General features: G+C 35.4%; 1 protein-coding gene across 1 annotated transcript in view; it reads left to right on the forward strand.

Moving 5' to 3' along the window:
- The window catches only part of BRWD3 (bromodomain and WD repeat domain containing 3), a 215542-nt gene that overhangs the window by 102210 nt on the left and 96278 nt on the right, over window positions 1-17054 (forward strand). The window contains exons 12-16 of the mRNA XM_082715993.1: window positions 6435-6475; window positions 9102-9206; window positions 10236-10389; window positions 15111-15245; window positions 16306-16434. Coding sequence (XP_082572119.1) covers window positions 6435-6475; window positions 9102-9206; window positions 10236-10389; window positions 15111-15245; window positions 16306-16434 — 564 coding nt within the window. The remainder of the gene's footprint in view (window positions 1-6434; window positions 6476-9101; window positions 9207-10235; window positions 10390-15110; window positions 15246-16305; window positions 16435-17054) is intronic.

Below are 17054 nucleotides of genomic sequence, written 5' to 3' on the forward strand. Positions count from 1 at the left end.
TCCATTGTTCAAGCCATAAATTTAATCCCTCAAAATAGTCTAATTATCAGTACAAAGGGTTAATGGCAATAGCTCCTGAGTGATCAGTAGCCAGACCACCATAAGTTCAGTATACTAGTGGCTATACTGGCTGCTGTGTGAGAAGTTTTACCTGGAGGAGCACTGTGTTCATTGCTAGGCACTGTTGCTCTTTGGGGGTATATTGAGGTTTTGCCCCCTTCCAGAGCTGGAACCAAAATTCCAGGGGCATTCTCCCCTTTTGTTATCTCTGCCATAGTGTCTGACCCATATCTTTTGGAGTCATAGACACATCAAATTAAAAAGTAGCAATACTTAGGAGATGGCCAGAGCTTTAATCTGTTTTATTAATATTTTTGCCTTCTCAAAGGCAACATGCTGCTATTGCCCCCAGTCTTATATGTGTCCTTTTTTTACCAGGCAGCATAAGGAATGGGAGCACTGTGCCAGGTAGACCTTAAAAGTCTTCCCAAACCCCAAAATCCCTATAAAGGACTGCACCTCTTTCCCATTCTTAGAAGTTGGATAGCCTTGTACCTTTTCAGTTACAGCTTTATGACTCTTAGCTGACCAGATCATACCTTAAAACTTCTAGCAGTGTGTAGGCATTGAATTTTCTTTGGGTTCATTGCCCATCTTCTTCCTCACAGATGTTCCTGAGCAAAGCCTGCAGGTGTCCTGCAGCAGAGGTAAAATCTTTACATGTTAACATGGTATTATCAGTGTATTGGGCCCATTTTGCTGATGTGGGGAAGGAGAATAGGGATAGGTCCCCAGCTACCATTGTATGACATATCGTGGCACTTGTACACATAATTTTAGGGGAGCACTTGTAAAGTTCATTATTATCTCTCCAACATGAAAGCAATTTAATCTTAGTTATCAGAAACCTATTAAATTCTTTTCCATGAGTGTTTTTAAAGATGAAGCACTGTTGTAGGGACACTTTTTGCAAAGCATCAGAGCAAAACAGTAACTGCAAATGACAGAAGCCTAAAAATGGTCATTTGATTTGATGAGGGTTCATTATTATGCAATGAACAAGAGAACTATAGCTCTATTATTAAAAGCCCCTCCCTTTTTTTTCTGGCAATGTTTTTGTTATCTCCAGAGGTATTTATATTTCAAAGACATGATAAGATTTATAAACTTAAGGGGACAGAGAAAGATGTAAGTTTTCTCCTAGGAGTTTTGGGGTAATTGCTATTTAAAAGTAGGGGTCAGAGGGCACCTGGGTGGCTCAGTTGGTTAAGCAACTGCCTTCAGCTCAGGTCATGATCCTGGAGTCCTGGGATCGAGTCCTACATCAGGCTCCCAGCTCCAAGGGGAGTCTCCTTCTCCCTCTGACCATCTTCCCTCTCATGCTCTCTCTCACTGTCTCTCTCTCAAAGAAATAAATAAAATCTTTTAAAAAAAAAAGTAGGGGTCAGAAGGTATGGGGCATTTTGTCTGTTTCCTCATCAATTACCATAGCATCCTAGTCAGGCTTTCTTCTAAGTTCTCATATCTTAATACGTTGTACCCTCTTTGCTTTGTAAAACAGGACACTAAGGTCTCCAATTTATTGCTTTCCTCTCCCATCTTGTCTGCCACCCCCAGAGCTAGCAGAGTAGTGGACAGTCACATATCCTTTTTTTTTCCATTTTATTTCTTTTCAGTGTTCCAGGATTCATTGTTTATGCACCACACCCAGTGCTCCATGCCCTCTGTAATACCCGCCACCAGGCTCACCGAACCCCCCAACCCCCTCCCCTCCAAAACCCTGTTTGTTTCTCAGCGTCCACAGTCTCTCATGGTTTGTCTCCCCCTCCAAATTCCCCCAACTCACTTTTCTTTTTTTTTGTTGTTTTAAAGATTTTATTTATTTATTTGACAGAGGGAGAGAGATCACAAGTAGGCAGAGAGGCAGACAGAGAGAGAGGAGGAAGCAGGCCCCCTGCTGAGCAGAGAGCCCAATGTGGGGCTCAATCCCAGGACCCTGAGATCATGACCTGAGCCAAAGGCAGAGACTTTAACCCACTGAGCCACTCAGGTGCCCCTCAGTTCTCCTTTTCTAAACTCAGTTCTTCTAACTTTCTTCAGCCTCTAGTTGGGCATCACTGGCCAGCTGAACTACCCACAACAGAAGCCCACTATAGCAACCATGTTTCCCTTCTCTGTCCCAGTGTGGTATGTGCATTTCCTCCAAGTCTACCTTAGATTGGCTGGCATTTTCTGGGTGTCCACATATTCATGTAGTAGTCCATAGGCATCGAAAATACAGGCCACATTTCTTTGGTCTCTGTGCTGGCTTGCCAATTGTCTTTATAGCCCTCTTGTGAGCTTCTTAGCTATAATCTGAAACTGACCCCTATACTCAGAGGACAAAGAAAGACCAAAGAAAGAGGTAGTCCACTCTGGGTTGGTAGGTGGTAGTTTTAATTAGCAAAGGGAATTTAAATATGAAGTTTGTTTTGGGTGGCAGCAGGATGAATGGATCTTTGTGCCTGCCCACCAAACCTTTCTTTTTTTAATTTTATTTATTAGTTACTTGAGAGAGAGACAGACAGAGATAGAGCGAGCATGAGCAGGGAGGAGAGGGAGAAGCAGGCTTCCCGCCAAGCAGGGAGCCTTATGCGGGACTCGATTCCAGGACCAGGATCATGACCCAAGCAGATGGCAGCTGCTTAACTGACTGAGCCATCCAGGTGCCCCCAACCTACCCACCAAATCTTAAAAGTTTATAAAGAAGCCTTAACTGGGTTCAGTCAAGTATACTGTGCAGGTGTTCTCAATATCACATCATCGTCTCAAGGCTGTGTCCTTAGAGCAGCCTCTGGGAGCAGGAAAGGCAAGTGGAACGTATATCCTAGGATAGGGAAGAGGGTAAGGAGCTTTTAATTGCCTGGGGTCCAGCTCACAGGTAACCTGGTGGTCATATCTTTTTCATGACCCTCTCCAGCACTGGTAAGGTCCTTGACGTTGGTCTTAGTGATTTTTAAAAAATTCTGGCTCTAAGTGCAAGGGATACAAAAGCAAAAATGAACAAATGGGGCTACTTCTTAGTAAAAAGCTAGTGCACAGTGAAGGAAAACATCAATAAAACAAAAAGGCAACCTAGTAAATGGGAAACAATATTTGCAAATAATTTATCTATTAAGGGGTTAATATCCAAAATATATAAAGGACTCCTATAACTCAACAACAAAAAACAACCCAATTATAAAATGGGCAGAGTAACTAAATAGACTTTTTTTTTTCTAAAGAAGATATAATGATGGCTAATAGGCACATGAAAACATGTTCCATATCACTAATTATCAGTGAAATGAAAACCACAATGTGCGGGGCGCCTGGATGGCTCAGTGGGTTGAGCCTCTGCCTTTGGCTCAGGTCATGATCTCAGGATCCTGGGATCGAGCCCCGCATCGGGCTCTCTGCTCAGTGGGGAGCCTACTTCCCCTCCTTGCCTCTCTGCCTACTTGTGATCTCTCTCTCTCTCTCTCTCTCTCTCTCTGTGTCAAATAAATACATAAAATCTTTAAAAAAAAAAACACAATGTGATGTCATCTCATACCTATTAGAATGGCTATTATCGGGACGCCTGGGTGGCTCAGTTGGTTAAGCAGCTGCCTTCGGCTCAGGTCATGATCCCAGCGTCCTGGGATCGAGTCCCACATCGGGCTCCTTGCTCCGCAGGGAGCCTGCTTCTCCCTCTGACTCTGCCTTCCACTGTGTCTGCCTGTGCTCGCTCTCGCTCGCTCTCTCTCTGACAAATAAATAAATCTTTAAAAAAAAAAAAAAGAATGGCTATTATCAAAAAGGCAAGAAGTAACAAGTGTTGGAGAATATGTGAAGAAAAAGATACTCTTATACGTTATTGGTGGGAATGTAAATGTAAATTGGTGTAGCCACTATGGAAAGCAGTATGGAGATTTGTCAAAAAATTAAAAATAGAATGACTGTAGGATCCAGATATTCCACTTCTGAGTATTTATTGATGAATACAAAAACACTAATTCAAGTAGATATATGCACCCCTATGTTCATTGCGGCAGTATTTATAGTAGCCAGAATATGGAAACAACCTAAGTGTCCATCCATGGATGAATGGATAAAGATGTGGTACACATACACACACACTGGAATGCTACTTAGCCACACATAAGGAAATCTTGCCATTTGTAACAATATGGATGGATCTTGAGGGTATTATGCTAAGTGAAAAATCTGATAGAAAAAGGCAAATAACATGATTTTACTATATGTGGCTTCTAAAATAACCAAACAAATGGACAAACCAAACCAAACAAAAAGAAACTCATAGATACACAGATCCATGATTACCAGAGGAGAAAGTGTGTTGGGGGATGGGTGAGAGAGCTTATTCGTATGGTGGTGGATGGTAACTAACAGTGGGCATTACTTTGTAGTGTATGAAAATATCAAATTATAATATTTACAGCTGAAACCTATATAATGCTGTATGCCCATTTTACCTCAAATAATAAAAGACATATTAAGTATATCTTGAGGAAAAAAAATAATTTACTAATTTAGCTTGTTGATTTTAGTTTGATTATTTTCAGAATGCCATCACAGACTTCGGAAATCTAATCCTACTTAGTTATCAACAACGGCAGGGAACAGCTTTATGCCTGGGTGACAGCCATTGGTGACTGGCCATTGGTGTCTGGACCTTTTCCTCAAAGCTATTTCTACTTTATTTAGGAAGCTTGGCGCCAGTAATGTTTGTTTTCATATCTCTGTGTACCTTTCATCTCTTTCTCCTCTTCCTTTCCTTACCTTTTTCTCTAATTATTCACTGTGGAATATAGGAGTACATGTTTTTCAGCTCACTGTACACCTCATATACCTTATTGTCAAAGTTGTATAGTCAGCAGTTGAAAGCACTCAGCTTTGCAAGTCTTAATTAAGATTACTGTTTTCGGTACTATTGACCTCTCATTTGGGATAGCATTAGTGCACATCAACAAAATACACAGTTTTCCAGAATCATCACTATTAGAAAAAGATACTTTGTGAGTTACAAAATCAGTCATGTTCCTGAAATTTGTAGTAAAAGAGACCTGTTAGAAACCTTCTTGAGCTTTTGGAAACAATCTCCTGGTTTTGTCCTATCCCATAAACATAACTGAACAGTTACTTATAAACCATTACTGAACCAAGCTGAGCTCTCACCTTGCTGTTACTTATTCCTAGATACTAAAATCCTGGAGTATTATTTAAATTGTGAAAGAGAAAAACTTAGGAAATATATAAAGATCTCAATCTGAGACTATCCATTGGGAGAAATCCATTTGTACTAGAGTATGCAAAGGAGGCATCTTTACAATTACCACCCAAGCAGGGTATGTATACAAGTGCAGTCAAGTTTATTGAGAGCTGAGTGAAAAGGTGGTAGTAGAAACAATGGGCAAGAATTGAGTTGGGGGAAAGATGAAGAAAAATTGATTAGTAGAGTTTTGTACGTTTTTTTTGCCAGGGTGCTGCTACGACAAAGTCAGAAAGCCTAAATACTCCCTGTTGAAGTCAGTGGCTACTGTTAGTCACTGAAAATAAGATGTACTTTCAGAACATCTAAAACCAGTTATTGCAATTGGCAGTGAGAATACAGAATCTGTCAAATATATACTATAGTGAAATCATGGAACAGTGTAAATATACCTCTGAACATATGAAGACAGTTTAATTTTTAAAAATGAAAAATAAATATAAAGATATTTAATGTCTGAGCTTTTATTAAAAATTCAAATGAAGTTCAGTAACTGAGTGTTTTGTGAAAATATGTACAACATTTGAGGGTGCATTTTAGCTTTATTACCAAGGAATAAAGAGAAGAAAAATGCATATTCTGCCTTATACTTTAATCTTTTCATCACTATAATACACATTATATTTGTAAAAGTTACTAGTTTAGTCATTATAAAAGAAGATTCAAAGAGAAGTATCTGAAATATTGTACCTAAAGACAGATGAATCCTTTGTAAAATAAAGAATCCGTCTGAGAAACAGGAAATGATTGATTTATTTTCTGAAATTATAAAATAAGTGGGAAAATTAGTTCAACTTCTATTAAGTCTTACTTTAAGGTCACATTGTAGGTTAGTGTGCTCCTATTATGGGGGACATAAAAACCAATATCTATTCAAAACTGTCTCTTGAGATTATGATTTAGAAACAGGTTTGCTTATTCTGGTTTGTCTCAAATTACTGCTAATAAGTACTCCTCCTCAGTCAATGCATTGTTTCAACCTTCATTAATTTTTTTTAAGAAAGTTGGAGGTTTTTTCTGAGAAAATTATAGCATTAAAAAGTCTACTCCATGATGCTCTTGCATGTGAATTTGAAGGGAAGAGTACTTTATTTTACAAATAAATTAATTCTAACCAAAAATCTGTTGTTTTATGTCTTAGGACAAAGTTGTTGCTGTTCAGTTCTGTAACAATGGAGACAGGTAACTATGTAGTACATATCTGTGTATACAGATGTTTGACATATTTTACCTTTATTCTTTCAGAAGTAGCTCCCTCTACTGTAGTACTTTATTTCTGTTCAGTTTCTTAAGCTGAAAGCCCTTGTCTATTTTTGATAACATCCTTACCCTGTTCTTTTAAACTCCTATCCAAGTAGTAGCCATACTTTATCAGTTCTTCCTTTCTGAGTGATTTCTTTTTTGTTTATTTTGTTTTTTTTCCATTCCTATTATCACTCACCTTGGCCAAGGATTCCATTATTTAACCCATTACCTCCAGTTTTCTTCTCCTTTCAAAATATATCCTGTCTATTTCTGCCAAATCCACATTGCTCTGTTCAGAAATCTTTAGTGTTTCCTCTTTGTCTATAGAATAGAATTCAAATGTCTTATGAATTCAAAACTTTTTATAACTTAACTTAGACCTACATTCTTTTCTCATTTACTATCTCCCATATACATCATTACATTTAACCTAATTGACTTAATCATTGCTCTTGTTACATCCATATATCTGTATTTTTTCTCCTGTTCATTGATTTGCTTATACTTTACCTCACACCATTCTTAACCAGAAATATCACCCCCTACTCCCCCTCACTTCTCTTTCCCTCCTACAGTCTCCCTCTCCCTTCTGCTTTCCTTTACTCTACTTTTCTTCTCCCTCGAGTCCCTTTCTCTTCTGAGTCCTGTCTTTCCATGTTCTACCTGAACCCTTTTCTGACTGCTCCAGATTTTATCCATATTGTCTTCCTTTGAACATCTGTTTTACTTATTGTCTCTCTTACTCATATGATATGTATTTCCTGTATCTGTAAACTCAGAAATTATGTACAGGTATTTGTACACCCTCTCAAATGTTTGACCCCAAAAGGTTGATAATCTTTTTGCCCTGGTCTAAAAATTAACCTAGAATAGATTTTAAAATGTAACCACTTAACATAAATGTGTAACCATATATTTCTATAAGAACTTTATGTGGGTGACCATGTTTTATGTTAATTAAATTTATTTTTTTTAATTTTTTGACCATGTTTTATTTTTAAATATTTTTCAGACAGTGGGTGATTGCTATGATGAATTTGTTCATCTTTATTAAATGCAAGAGTAAATAATGATGGTCCACATAGAGTGAAGTTTATATTAGGAATGAGAAAACCTTCAGATAATTTTTTGAGGTTGATTTATTGCACTATACTGAGGTATACACTTGAAGGTTTGTACAGCTATGATTCTTTCATGCTAGAGGAATCTGAAGTTTTTTAATTCTTTGCCTTTTCCCTAAAGGAAAAACATTATTTTATCTTACATTAGTTATGTGGACAATAAACAAAGGATGTCCAATTTTACTAATAAAGATGCAGTTTAGAATAAAAGTAACATTTTTTTTCTTTCAGAATAACAAGATATTAAAGTATTTTAGCATATAGTATTGCCAAGGGTTTAGGAAAAGTGAGCACTCACTCTCCCACAACTTTTAAGAGATAGTAAAATGTTAAAAAAAAAAAACTTTTGAGGCAAATAACTCACCAAAAGCTTTAAAAATGTCCTGACCATTTGACTCTGCAAAGATATGTATAAGGTTGTACAAAGATACATACAGAGATATTCATCACAACATTATTTTTAATGGTGAAGAATAGAAATAGTATAAATATTTTCATTAGGGAGTTATTAAATTTTTATGCATCCATATAGCTGAGTACCTATTAAAAGTGACAGTAGTTTTCTATAAACCTAGAGATGTATCTATAAAATAAACATAAAACATAAACATATATGTAGTATAATTCTGTTTCCTGTAGGGGAAAATAGAAAAGTATTTATGTATGTTTTTAATTAAGTTTGGTGGAATAGAAATGAAAGTATAAACAGTGATAGAATTATGGGTGAATGAATGTATTTTTGTAAGTTTTATTGAGATATAATGCAAATAACATAACTTCAGTGTTTTCTGATATATTCACAGGATTGTGCAGCCTTTACCACAATTTCAGAACATTTTTATCACCCCAAAAAAGAATTTTCATACCCTTCAGCTATCACTCTCCAGTATCTTTACCTGCCCACCCTTAACTCTGGGCAGCCTTTAATCCAGTTTTTATCTTTATAGATTTGCCTCTTCTGGAGATTTTAAATAAATTGAATTATACAATGTATTTTTTGTGACTGATTTCTATCAGTTAATGTATTGTTTTCAAGATTCAGTCCTGTTGCAGCATGTATCATTATTTCATTTCTCTTTATTGCTGAATAATATTTGATTGTATGGATGCCACAATTTGTTCATCCCCTTATTAGTTGATGGACATTGGATTGTTATAACTTTTTGGCTTGTGATGAATAATACCATGAATATTCTTATACAAGTTTTTATGTAGACTTAATGTTTGGTTTCTCATGGATTTATACCTGGGAGTAGAATTGTTGAGTTATATGGTGACTCTCTTTATCATTTTGAGGAACTGCAAAACTGTGTTCCAAAGTGTATAATTTTCATTCCTCCCAGTAGTGTATGGGGATGAACGTATTACTTTCATAATTGAAAAAAAAAGTGATTTCTTAATTTGGAAAAAAGTAATAAGGGTATTTCACTGTTTTTCTGCAGTTTAAGATTTGTTAGTGGAAGTAGAGATGGAACAGCAAGAATTTGGCAATATCAGCAACAAGAATGGAAGAGTATAGTGCTAGATATGGCTACTAAAATGACTGGGTAAGATTGGCTGTTAGATATTTCAGTGGCTCTCATATGGTATACTGTCTTTTGATTTACTGAATTATATTTTACTATATGGATTCGTAAACAGTTTGTAGTTCTTTGGTAGACTTGAAGTATACACCTATATTTAGTCTCTAAGTAAATTGCCTTTTGCTGTTGACAGACTGTATGATAGAAACATTAATAGTCATTCAAAATTCTGATCTCTTGTGAACCAAAGAGCTCTACTCTGCTAATGCCCTCAGAGTTATTTCTGCCTTAGTTTTCTATAGGTCATTTTTAATATCTGTCTATACTACTTTCTACTTTGAGGGTTGTCCAAATGTCATCATAAGCTTAACTATTTATCTGTCTTACTGGGGTTACCTTTATAATGTTACATATTGTTAGCATTCCTACTCAATAGTATAAGTACACTTAATCAGCATTCTGTTTCATCCTCTTCCCTGTTGATTGGAAGATACATGATTACATCTTTAGGGCATTACAGTTTCTATAGGGTAAGGCTCTGGAATCAATTATCTTCCCATTAATAACAATATGGAACTGACATTGTAGTCCTAGCCAGCTATTCTTACCATGTTCAACTAAATTAAAAGTTAATGAATTTCTTGCTGCTCTTTTACAAGATCTGTTAGTTTCAAAATGTATTACCTAAGGGAATCAAGTGTCCATTTTATGTTTCCTTCCTATTTTCTGGTAGCCAACATGATCTTATATCTTATTTTTCAAGGGATTATAGATGTTTTTGTAGTTTCACTTTTTTTGTTCTTGTGTAACTAACAAATTTTTTTGTCATTTTGTGTCTTCTCTCTTCCTAACATAAGCTTATGGGTTTTGCCCTACTTAGGTACTTTTTATTATTTTATTTTGTGAGTACTTAAAAACATAGTTTAGGATTTTTTTATCTAAAAATTTGCAAGCTACTGGAGAGGTTTTTTTTTTTTCCCCATAATTTGCTATTTTAGATATACCGTTGTCAGTAATTTACAGTGTGTGAATACTGCAAATTATTTTATTTAGGAATAATGTGCCATCTGGAGAAGACAAGGTCACTAAACTTAAGGTGACTATGGTGGCCTGGGATCGCTATGACACCACAGTTATTACTGCAGTGAACAATTTCCTTTTGAAAGTATGGAATTCTATCACAGGGCAACTTCTTCATACTTTATCTGTAAGTATTTTTGGAATAATTAAACTGATCAAAAAGGGCATTATTCCAGAAGACAGGAAATTTAAATTTTAGTTTACTTTCTATGACTTACTTACCCTTGGAGAAGTAAATATTTCAGTTACCTTTGTTGACGTATCTACAAAATAAGGATGGCACATGGTATAGCTGCTAAAAGCAGATATGAAAACATTTCAAGATCCTTTTGAAGTCTGGTAATTATTTATTTTATAAAATGCATTTAAGGATATGTAAGTTATTCTGTTTTTAGCAGTAGTTGGGATTTTTGTTATTATTGTTTTAGGGTTAGAGCTAACTTTATTTTGACAAGAGCCTCCTTTATGTTCTACTTTCAGGGATTCATTTATGCAAGACATAGAGGTAAGGGGAAAAAGTAAGAGAAAAGGTGGTTTTTCCTCTTCTAAAAATGTATTTGTTGTAGTAAGATAGGATTAATAACAGAAGTCACATAGGTGGGGTTGTTTATTGGTTTGTCATGCACACTTCAGGTTAAATACCACTTAAAAGCCTTATTTCCTATCTGCTTCAATTATCTGTTCCTAAATACTTTAGGACAGGGCCAAATGATTTCCATGCAGTTTACAAAGCAGTTAAGTGATAAGGACTAGAATCCAGCTCTCCTGACTCAATTCACTTTGTAGTATACCATGGTATCATCCTTATTTGACTCCTATGTCAGATTTTCTAAAGATCTGTTTAATTTTGGGAGGATTTCCATATACCTCCCAATTCTCTTTGCTAACACTATGTTAATGGAGTTTTAGATTCTTTTTTTAATTTGCTTAACTAATTTTTATCCCCTTCTGCCTTTCCCTATTCCCTGATAGAAGTTTCTGTTAATTATGTGTAGAAAAATATATACTATTTGCTTGATTCTTGATTAGTAAATGTTCATCTGTGTGCATGCTTCAGTAGAAATACAGTATGAGCCACATATGTAATAAATAGTTTTTCTAGTGGCTGCAAGAGAAAAAGTAAAGCACAATAGGTGAAATTAATTTTAAAAATATATTTTATTCCCCCTTATGGTTTGTCTCCCTCCCAATCCCATCTTGTTTCATTGATTCTTCTCCTACCCACTTAAGCCCCATGTTGCATCACCACTTCCTCATATCAGGGATATCATATGATAGTTTTCTTTCTCTGCTTGACGGGAAGGGGGGGTGGGGTTATGGACATGGGGGAGGGTATGTGCTTTGGTGAGTGCTGTGAAGTGTGTAAACCTGGCGATTCACAGACCTGTACCCCTGGGGATAAAAATACATGTTTATAAAAAAAGAACAAATTAAAAAAAATATATATATATTTTATTTAACCCAGTATATCCAAAATAGTAGTATTTCAGCATGTAACTAATATGAAAATTATTAACTATTTTCTGTTTTTAAAATATAAAATCTTTGAAATCTAGTGTGTATTTTATATTTACATAACATCTCAATTTGGACTAGCCACATTTCAGATGCTTAATAGCCACATGGGGCTAACTGCATATGAGACTGCACAGGTCTGTATCTCTCAAAAATCACAATTTCAAAGTTTGTGTCATAGCCACTGGCTTTATAGATCTGTGTAAAATTCTGTCTTAACAAGTACCTTAATTTAGAATTTTGTTTAGTGGGACTCTTTTCATGGGTCGATTCATGGGTCATTTGTTTTCAGTGAATTTTACTAAAAAAATTTAGAACAGAATATGTTTATTTTTAGTCCTTGTAATAGTCAAATCTATTTAGTTTTGATATTTATCTTTTCTGTATTAACAATTTGTTTATTGGGGTCTTAGTGTAGTGTAAAGTTCTTCCACTCAGCAAATACTTACTGAGCATCTACTGTGTGCCAGCAACTGAGTTAGATATTAGGAATAAACAGTAAATTAGAGAGTTCCCATCATCCTGGGATTTACAGCATTTTTTTTTTTTAAGATTTATTTATTTATTTATTTGACAGAGAGAAATCACAAGTAGACAGGCAGCCAGAGAGAGAGAGAGAGAGGGAAGCAGGCTCCCTGCTGAGCAGAGAGCCCGATGTGGGACTCGATCCCAGGACCCTGAGATCATGACCTGAGCCGAAGGCAGCGGCTTAATCCACTGAGCCACCCAGGTGCCCCGATTTACAGCATTTTAAGAAAAAAATAAAAATAACAAGAAAAGCCACACAAAAATTAATTAAAATAAATGGTCAGTAGAAAAGAAGTGCAAAATACAATGCAAGTTTCTAATAGGGTGACCAAACCTGGTCTAAAACTACTTGACCCTTGTCAAAATAGGGTCAGAGAGGTTTCCTAAGGAAGTTCAATTTGGGTTAATATTTGAAAGATAGAAATCACCTGGGTCTCAGCCTAAATGTTACCTCCTTGACAAGGCCTTCCCTGATCAAACATTCTAGAGTAGCCTTGCAGCCTTTGTCTTATTCTATCACCTCACTTTATTTTCATCATAGCATTTATCAGTATCTTATTTTTTTTCTTTTCTGTCTCAATATGGTAGGATATCAATAAATATTTGATATATTAGATATGTGAGAGAGTTGGAAGGTCCTTATAGGAAGAGGGAAAAGCACATCAAAGGTCTTCAGGTAGAAGGGAGTTGAAATAAAGCCAATTTTTGGCTAGAGCACAGAGAACAGAAAGTATCACCAGATAGGACTGGGGAAATAGACAGAGACCAGACCATTCAGTGTCATATAGGATCTATTCTAGACCAATAGAAAACCATTAAAAGATTTAAAAGCTAAGGGATGACATGTGAATTTTGCTTTTGAAGGATACTCTATAATTCTGGCAACAGAATAGAGAGAATAGATTGAAATGAAGATAAGAGTGATTCTGGTATGCTGTAGGAGTCTATGGTAGGATGAGCCATGATAATAATTTGGATTTGTGTGGCAGTTGTGAAAATAGAGGTGTGCTTAATAATTAATTAAATAATAATAAGACAGATGATATATCTTAAGACATTATTGAATTTGGTTAGGTTTTGTTCTCTATGCTCCAGTGATTATGTCCTATCCTATGACAGGACCAACAAATTAAATCCCCTATTTAAAAACTTTTATTTTCTAATGTACAGTGAAATAGTTGTATCATTATCATTTGAGTTTAACAAAGTAATTTACTGTTTACTTGTTAGAGACCTGAGAAACTATTTGTTATATCAGATTGATTATTTAGCATATAACGAAGTGATTTTTTAGTGGTCCCTGGGAAAAAAAGTTTTAGTAGATTATCAGTTGTAAAAGTATTTATTGCAATGGGATTTTACCTACACATTTTGAGCCAGTCTGCAGTTAGGTTTTAATAAGTTATATTTTTTCTATATAAAGGTGATATGGTAAGGTGCTCTATTATTACATGTTTTATAATGATTTGGAATAAAATGCACTTTTTAGGGTCATAAGATATGATGATTTCTTTTTTTTTAAAGATTTTATTTATTTATTTGACAGACAGAGATCACAAGTAGGTAGAGAGGTAGGCGGGGTTGGGGGGAAAGCAGGCTCCCCACCAAGCAGAGAGCCCGATGCGGGATTCGACCCCAGGACCCTGAGATCATGACCCGAGCTGAAGACAGAGGCTTTAACCCACTAAGCCATCCAGGCACCCTATATGATGATTTCTAAAAGCTCCTATTGTGTAATATGCTCATGTGTTCCTAAGTGAAATGCCACTTCACTATGTCGTACATGCTTTGCCTATCGTTAATCATGTATAATCATGTATTCTTATCAATGATCTAAATTCAAGTGTTGGCAAACTACTTCAAGGCTAGATAGTAAGTATTTTAGGCTTTGCAGGCCACGTATGGTCTCTGTTGTATATTCTTTGTTTTTCAAAGCCTTTTAATGTAAAAACCATTCTTTGCTCATGGACTGTGTGTACAAAAAAGTCTGGGACCTAGATTTGGATTGCCGGCTACAGTTGCAGACTCCTGATCTAAGGTCTCTATCTACTGATATTCATTAGTAAAGGAAACATATATAGAGATTATTGTTGTTGTTGTTTACTTTTTTTTCCCTTTTTTAAATTAACATATAATGTATTACTTGCCCCAAGGGTACAGGTCTGTGAATCCTCAGGTTTACACACTTTACAGCACTCACCATAGCACATACCCTCCCCAATGTCCATAACCCAACCACCCATTGGTTTTTAAACATTTTTTAGCAGCGAACCCATTTTTCAGAAAGCATATTAAATGAAACCTTCAACTATAAAGTAGATAAAAGAGCAGAGCCACTATACTTTTTTGTTTGAATGTACCATGGAGTCTTCCAAGGTATAATCTGAATAAATTTGATTTATTCAAATAATTTGATAAAGAATAGTAAAGGTTTGTGTGTCATCTCTGTGGCAGAATTGGGTGTTAATGAAAGATTCTGTTTGTCCCATTTTCTGTGGGTCTTTTAAATAGCAGAGTCATAGAAATACAAATTCGATTTCAGGGGCCTGGTTAATGAGCTATAATTGTTTTGGACTGTACTTTAAACCCCTTTTTGGGTATTCTGTATTAAATACTTCTTGAAATCAGCACCTAAACATAGAAGGAACTCTAATTGAACTATTTCTTGTAGTGACCGTTTAGTAAATGCTGTTATGTACATAAATTCATCTGAGTGGGATTAATAGCACATTCCCATGAACTTTTGGCCAAATAAACCAAATACTTGGTGTCGCTTTTCATTTTTAATATTGATTTTTATCACAGGGACATGATGATGAAGTATTTGTTTTAGAAGCACATCCATTTGATCAAAGGATCATACTTTCAGCGGGTCATGATGGGAACATTTTTATTTGGGACCTTGACCGGGGGACCAAAATTCGGAATTATTTTAACATGGTAAGAAAAATCTGTATTTAATTCATATTAAGGCAGATATCTCTTATATGACAACTTGGTAATTACAGTATACTTAGTGCCAAGGAACCTCTGTCATCTTTGTTTAACTCCATACAATAACTTAGAGAATGTCTCAAGACCTGAGAGTAAGGCCAATCAAGAGTTACACATTTCAGAGTGACTCTGTTGTCATGGCATTAGTATTTTCTAAATTCTTGTCCCCAGCTCTTAATTCTAGAAACTCAAGTTTAAAAGCTTTTGGAGCTAACAGTAACCAAAATCACAGAAAGTGTAATGCTTAAACAATAATCACAATTGTAAATCCTAATAGTGACTATATTGTATCTGCTTCTGGTAAACCCCGTATGGCTTTCGTTAGTAATCAGGAAGTTGTTTGGCAAACATGGAATTGAAGGTATAGATACTCTTAAGATATATTTCATTCAAACCATGGAAAAATCTGGTGAGCTATCTCTTCTCCCAGTAGAACATCCTCCTATGGTAATGGGAATACTCATATCCTCCATATTTCATGTTCCTCTCTGAAGAACAGTTCTGAGGAAACATTTCTAAATTGTCAACCTTTGAGCCCTCTCTTATAGGCTTTGTATAGTTCTAGAGTGTTAATAATACCTTGTCTTTTTTTTAGTAAAATTGATTTGTGTGCTTTAATTTTAAGAAGATTTTTTAAAGACTTAGTTGCATTAAAATTTAAGGTGTGAAGATATTATCTTGACTTTGCTTAAATAGCACATTTGTCATTTTGGTTGTGTTTAGGTCTTTTCTTATTCTCAGTCATTCATTTAGTACTTCTTGAGATATGACCATGCTAGTAATGTTTGATACCATCTATTGCATTTACCATTTATTGCATATCTTCTTTTTAACTTCTTTCAGAGCTTTACTGTTTCAGTAGGGTTCTGGCTACAGAAGCCAGAGAGTACATTGGAATGCTGATGCATCACAGATTCCAAGATATTAGGAAGCTGAATCTATTGCCTACTTATTATTTGAAAATTACCTCTTAAAGATGACTTAGAGTGACTCCTCTAAATTTCAGATTGAAGGCCAAGGCCATGGTGCAGTGTTTGATTGTAAATTTTCACCAGACGGAAACCATTTTGCCTGCACAGACTCTCATGGTCACTTGCTGCTTTTTGGTTTTGGATGCAGTAAATACTATGAAAAGGTTAGTCTATTTAATTTTTTGTTACAGACTCTAATTTTGGATTGTATCATTCATAAATTTTATTTCAAGTCTTCCATTTAATAAGGGTCATTGTGTGTCAGTAGACACAAAATAACAAAGTCACCTTTCTTGATAAAAGTTTTCATCACTGCCAGAACATAGGCTTGGCAGTTTTAATCACTATTAAGATATAGGGTGATGTAGATATAAAAATTCATTAGGAAATCCTTTGGCTTAGAACATATTCCCTGTACTGCCCTTCAGGTGTAATGGAGAACAACTTTACCAGGTTGCATCTTATAACTCATCATAAGTTAGAAATAAACAGCTGGTAACCAAATGTTAATTTTCTTGCTTGGCCACTTTATTAGTCATCTTGTTAAAATACTTTGGAAGCTAATTTAATTGGTTCTTTATATTTTATTAGCTATGAATTTGAAATAGATTATAGATTCTTAAAGTTGGAAGAGAACTCAGAATCATTTTTAGCTCAATACTTATAACATCTTTGAGTATTTTTTATGTATTTTGTACTTACCTGCTTTGCCATTTATATTATACTCCCATCTATCCTTACTTGGGTATATATAAGCAATAAAAATAGCTGTAATAGTTTGTAT

Source organism: Mustela nivalis (assembly GCF_964662115.1).
Source record: "Mustela nivalis genome assembly, chromosome: X".
NCBI lineage: Eukaryota > Metazoa > Chordata > Mammalia > Carnivora > Mustelidae > Mustela > Mustela nivalis.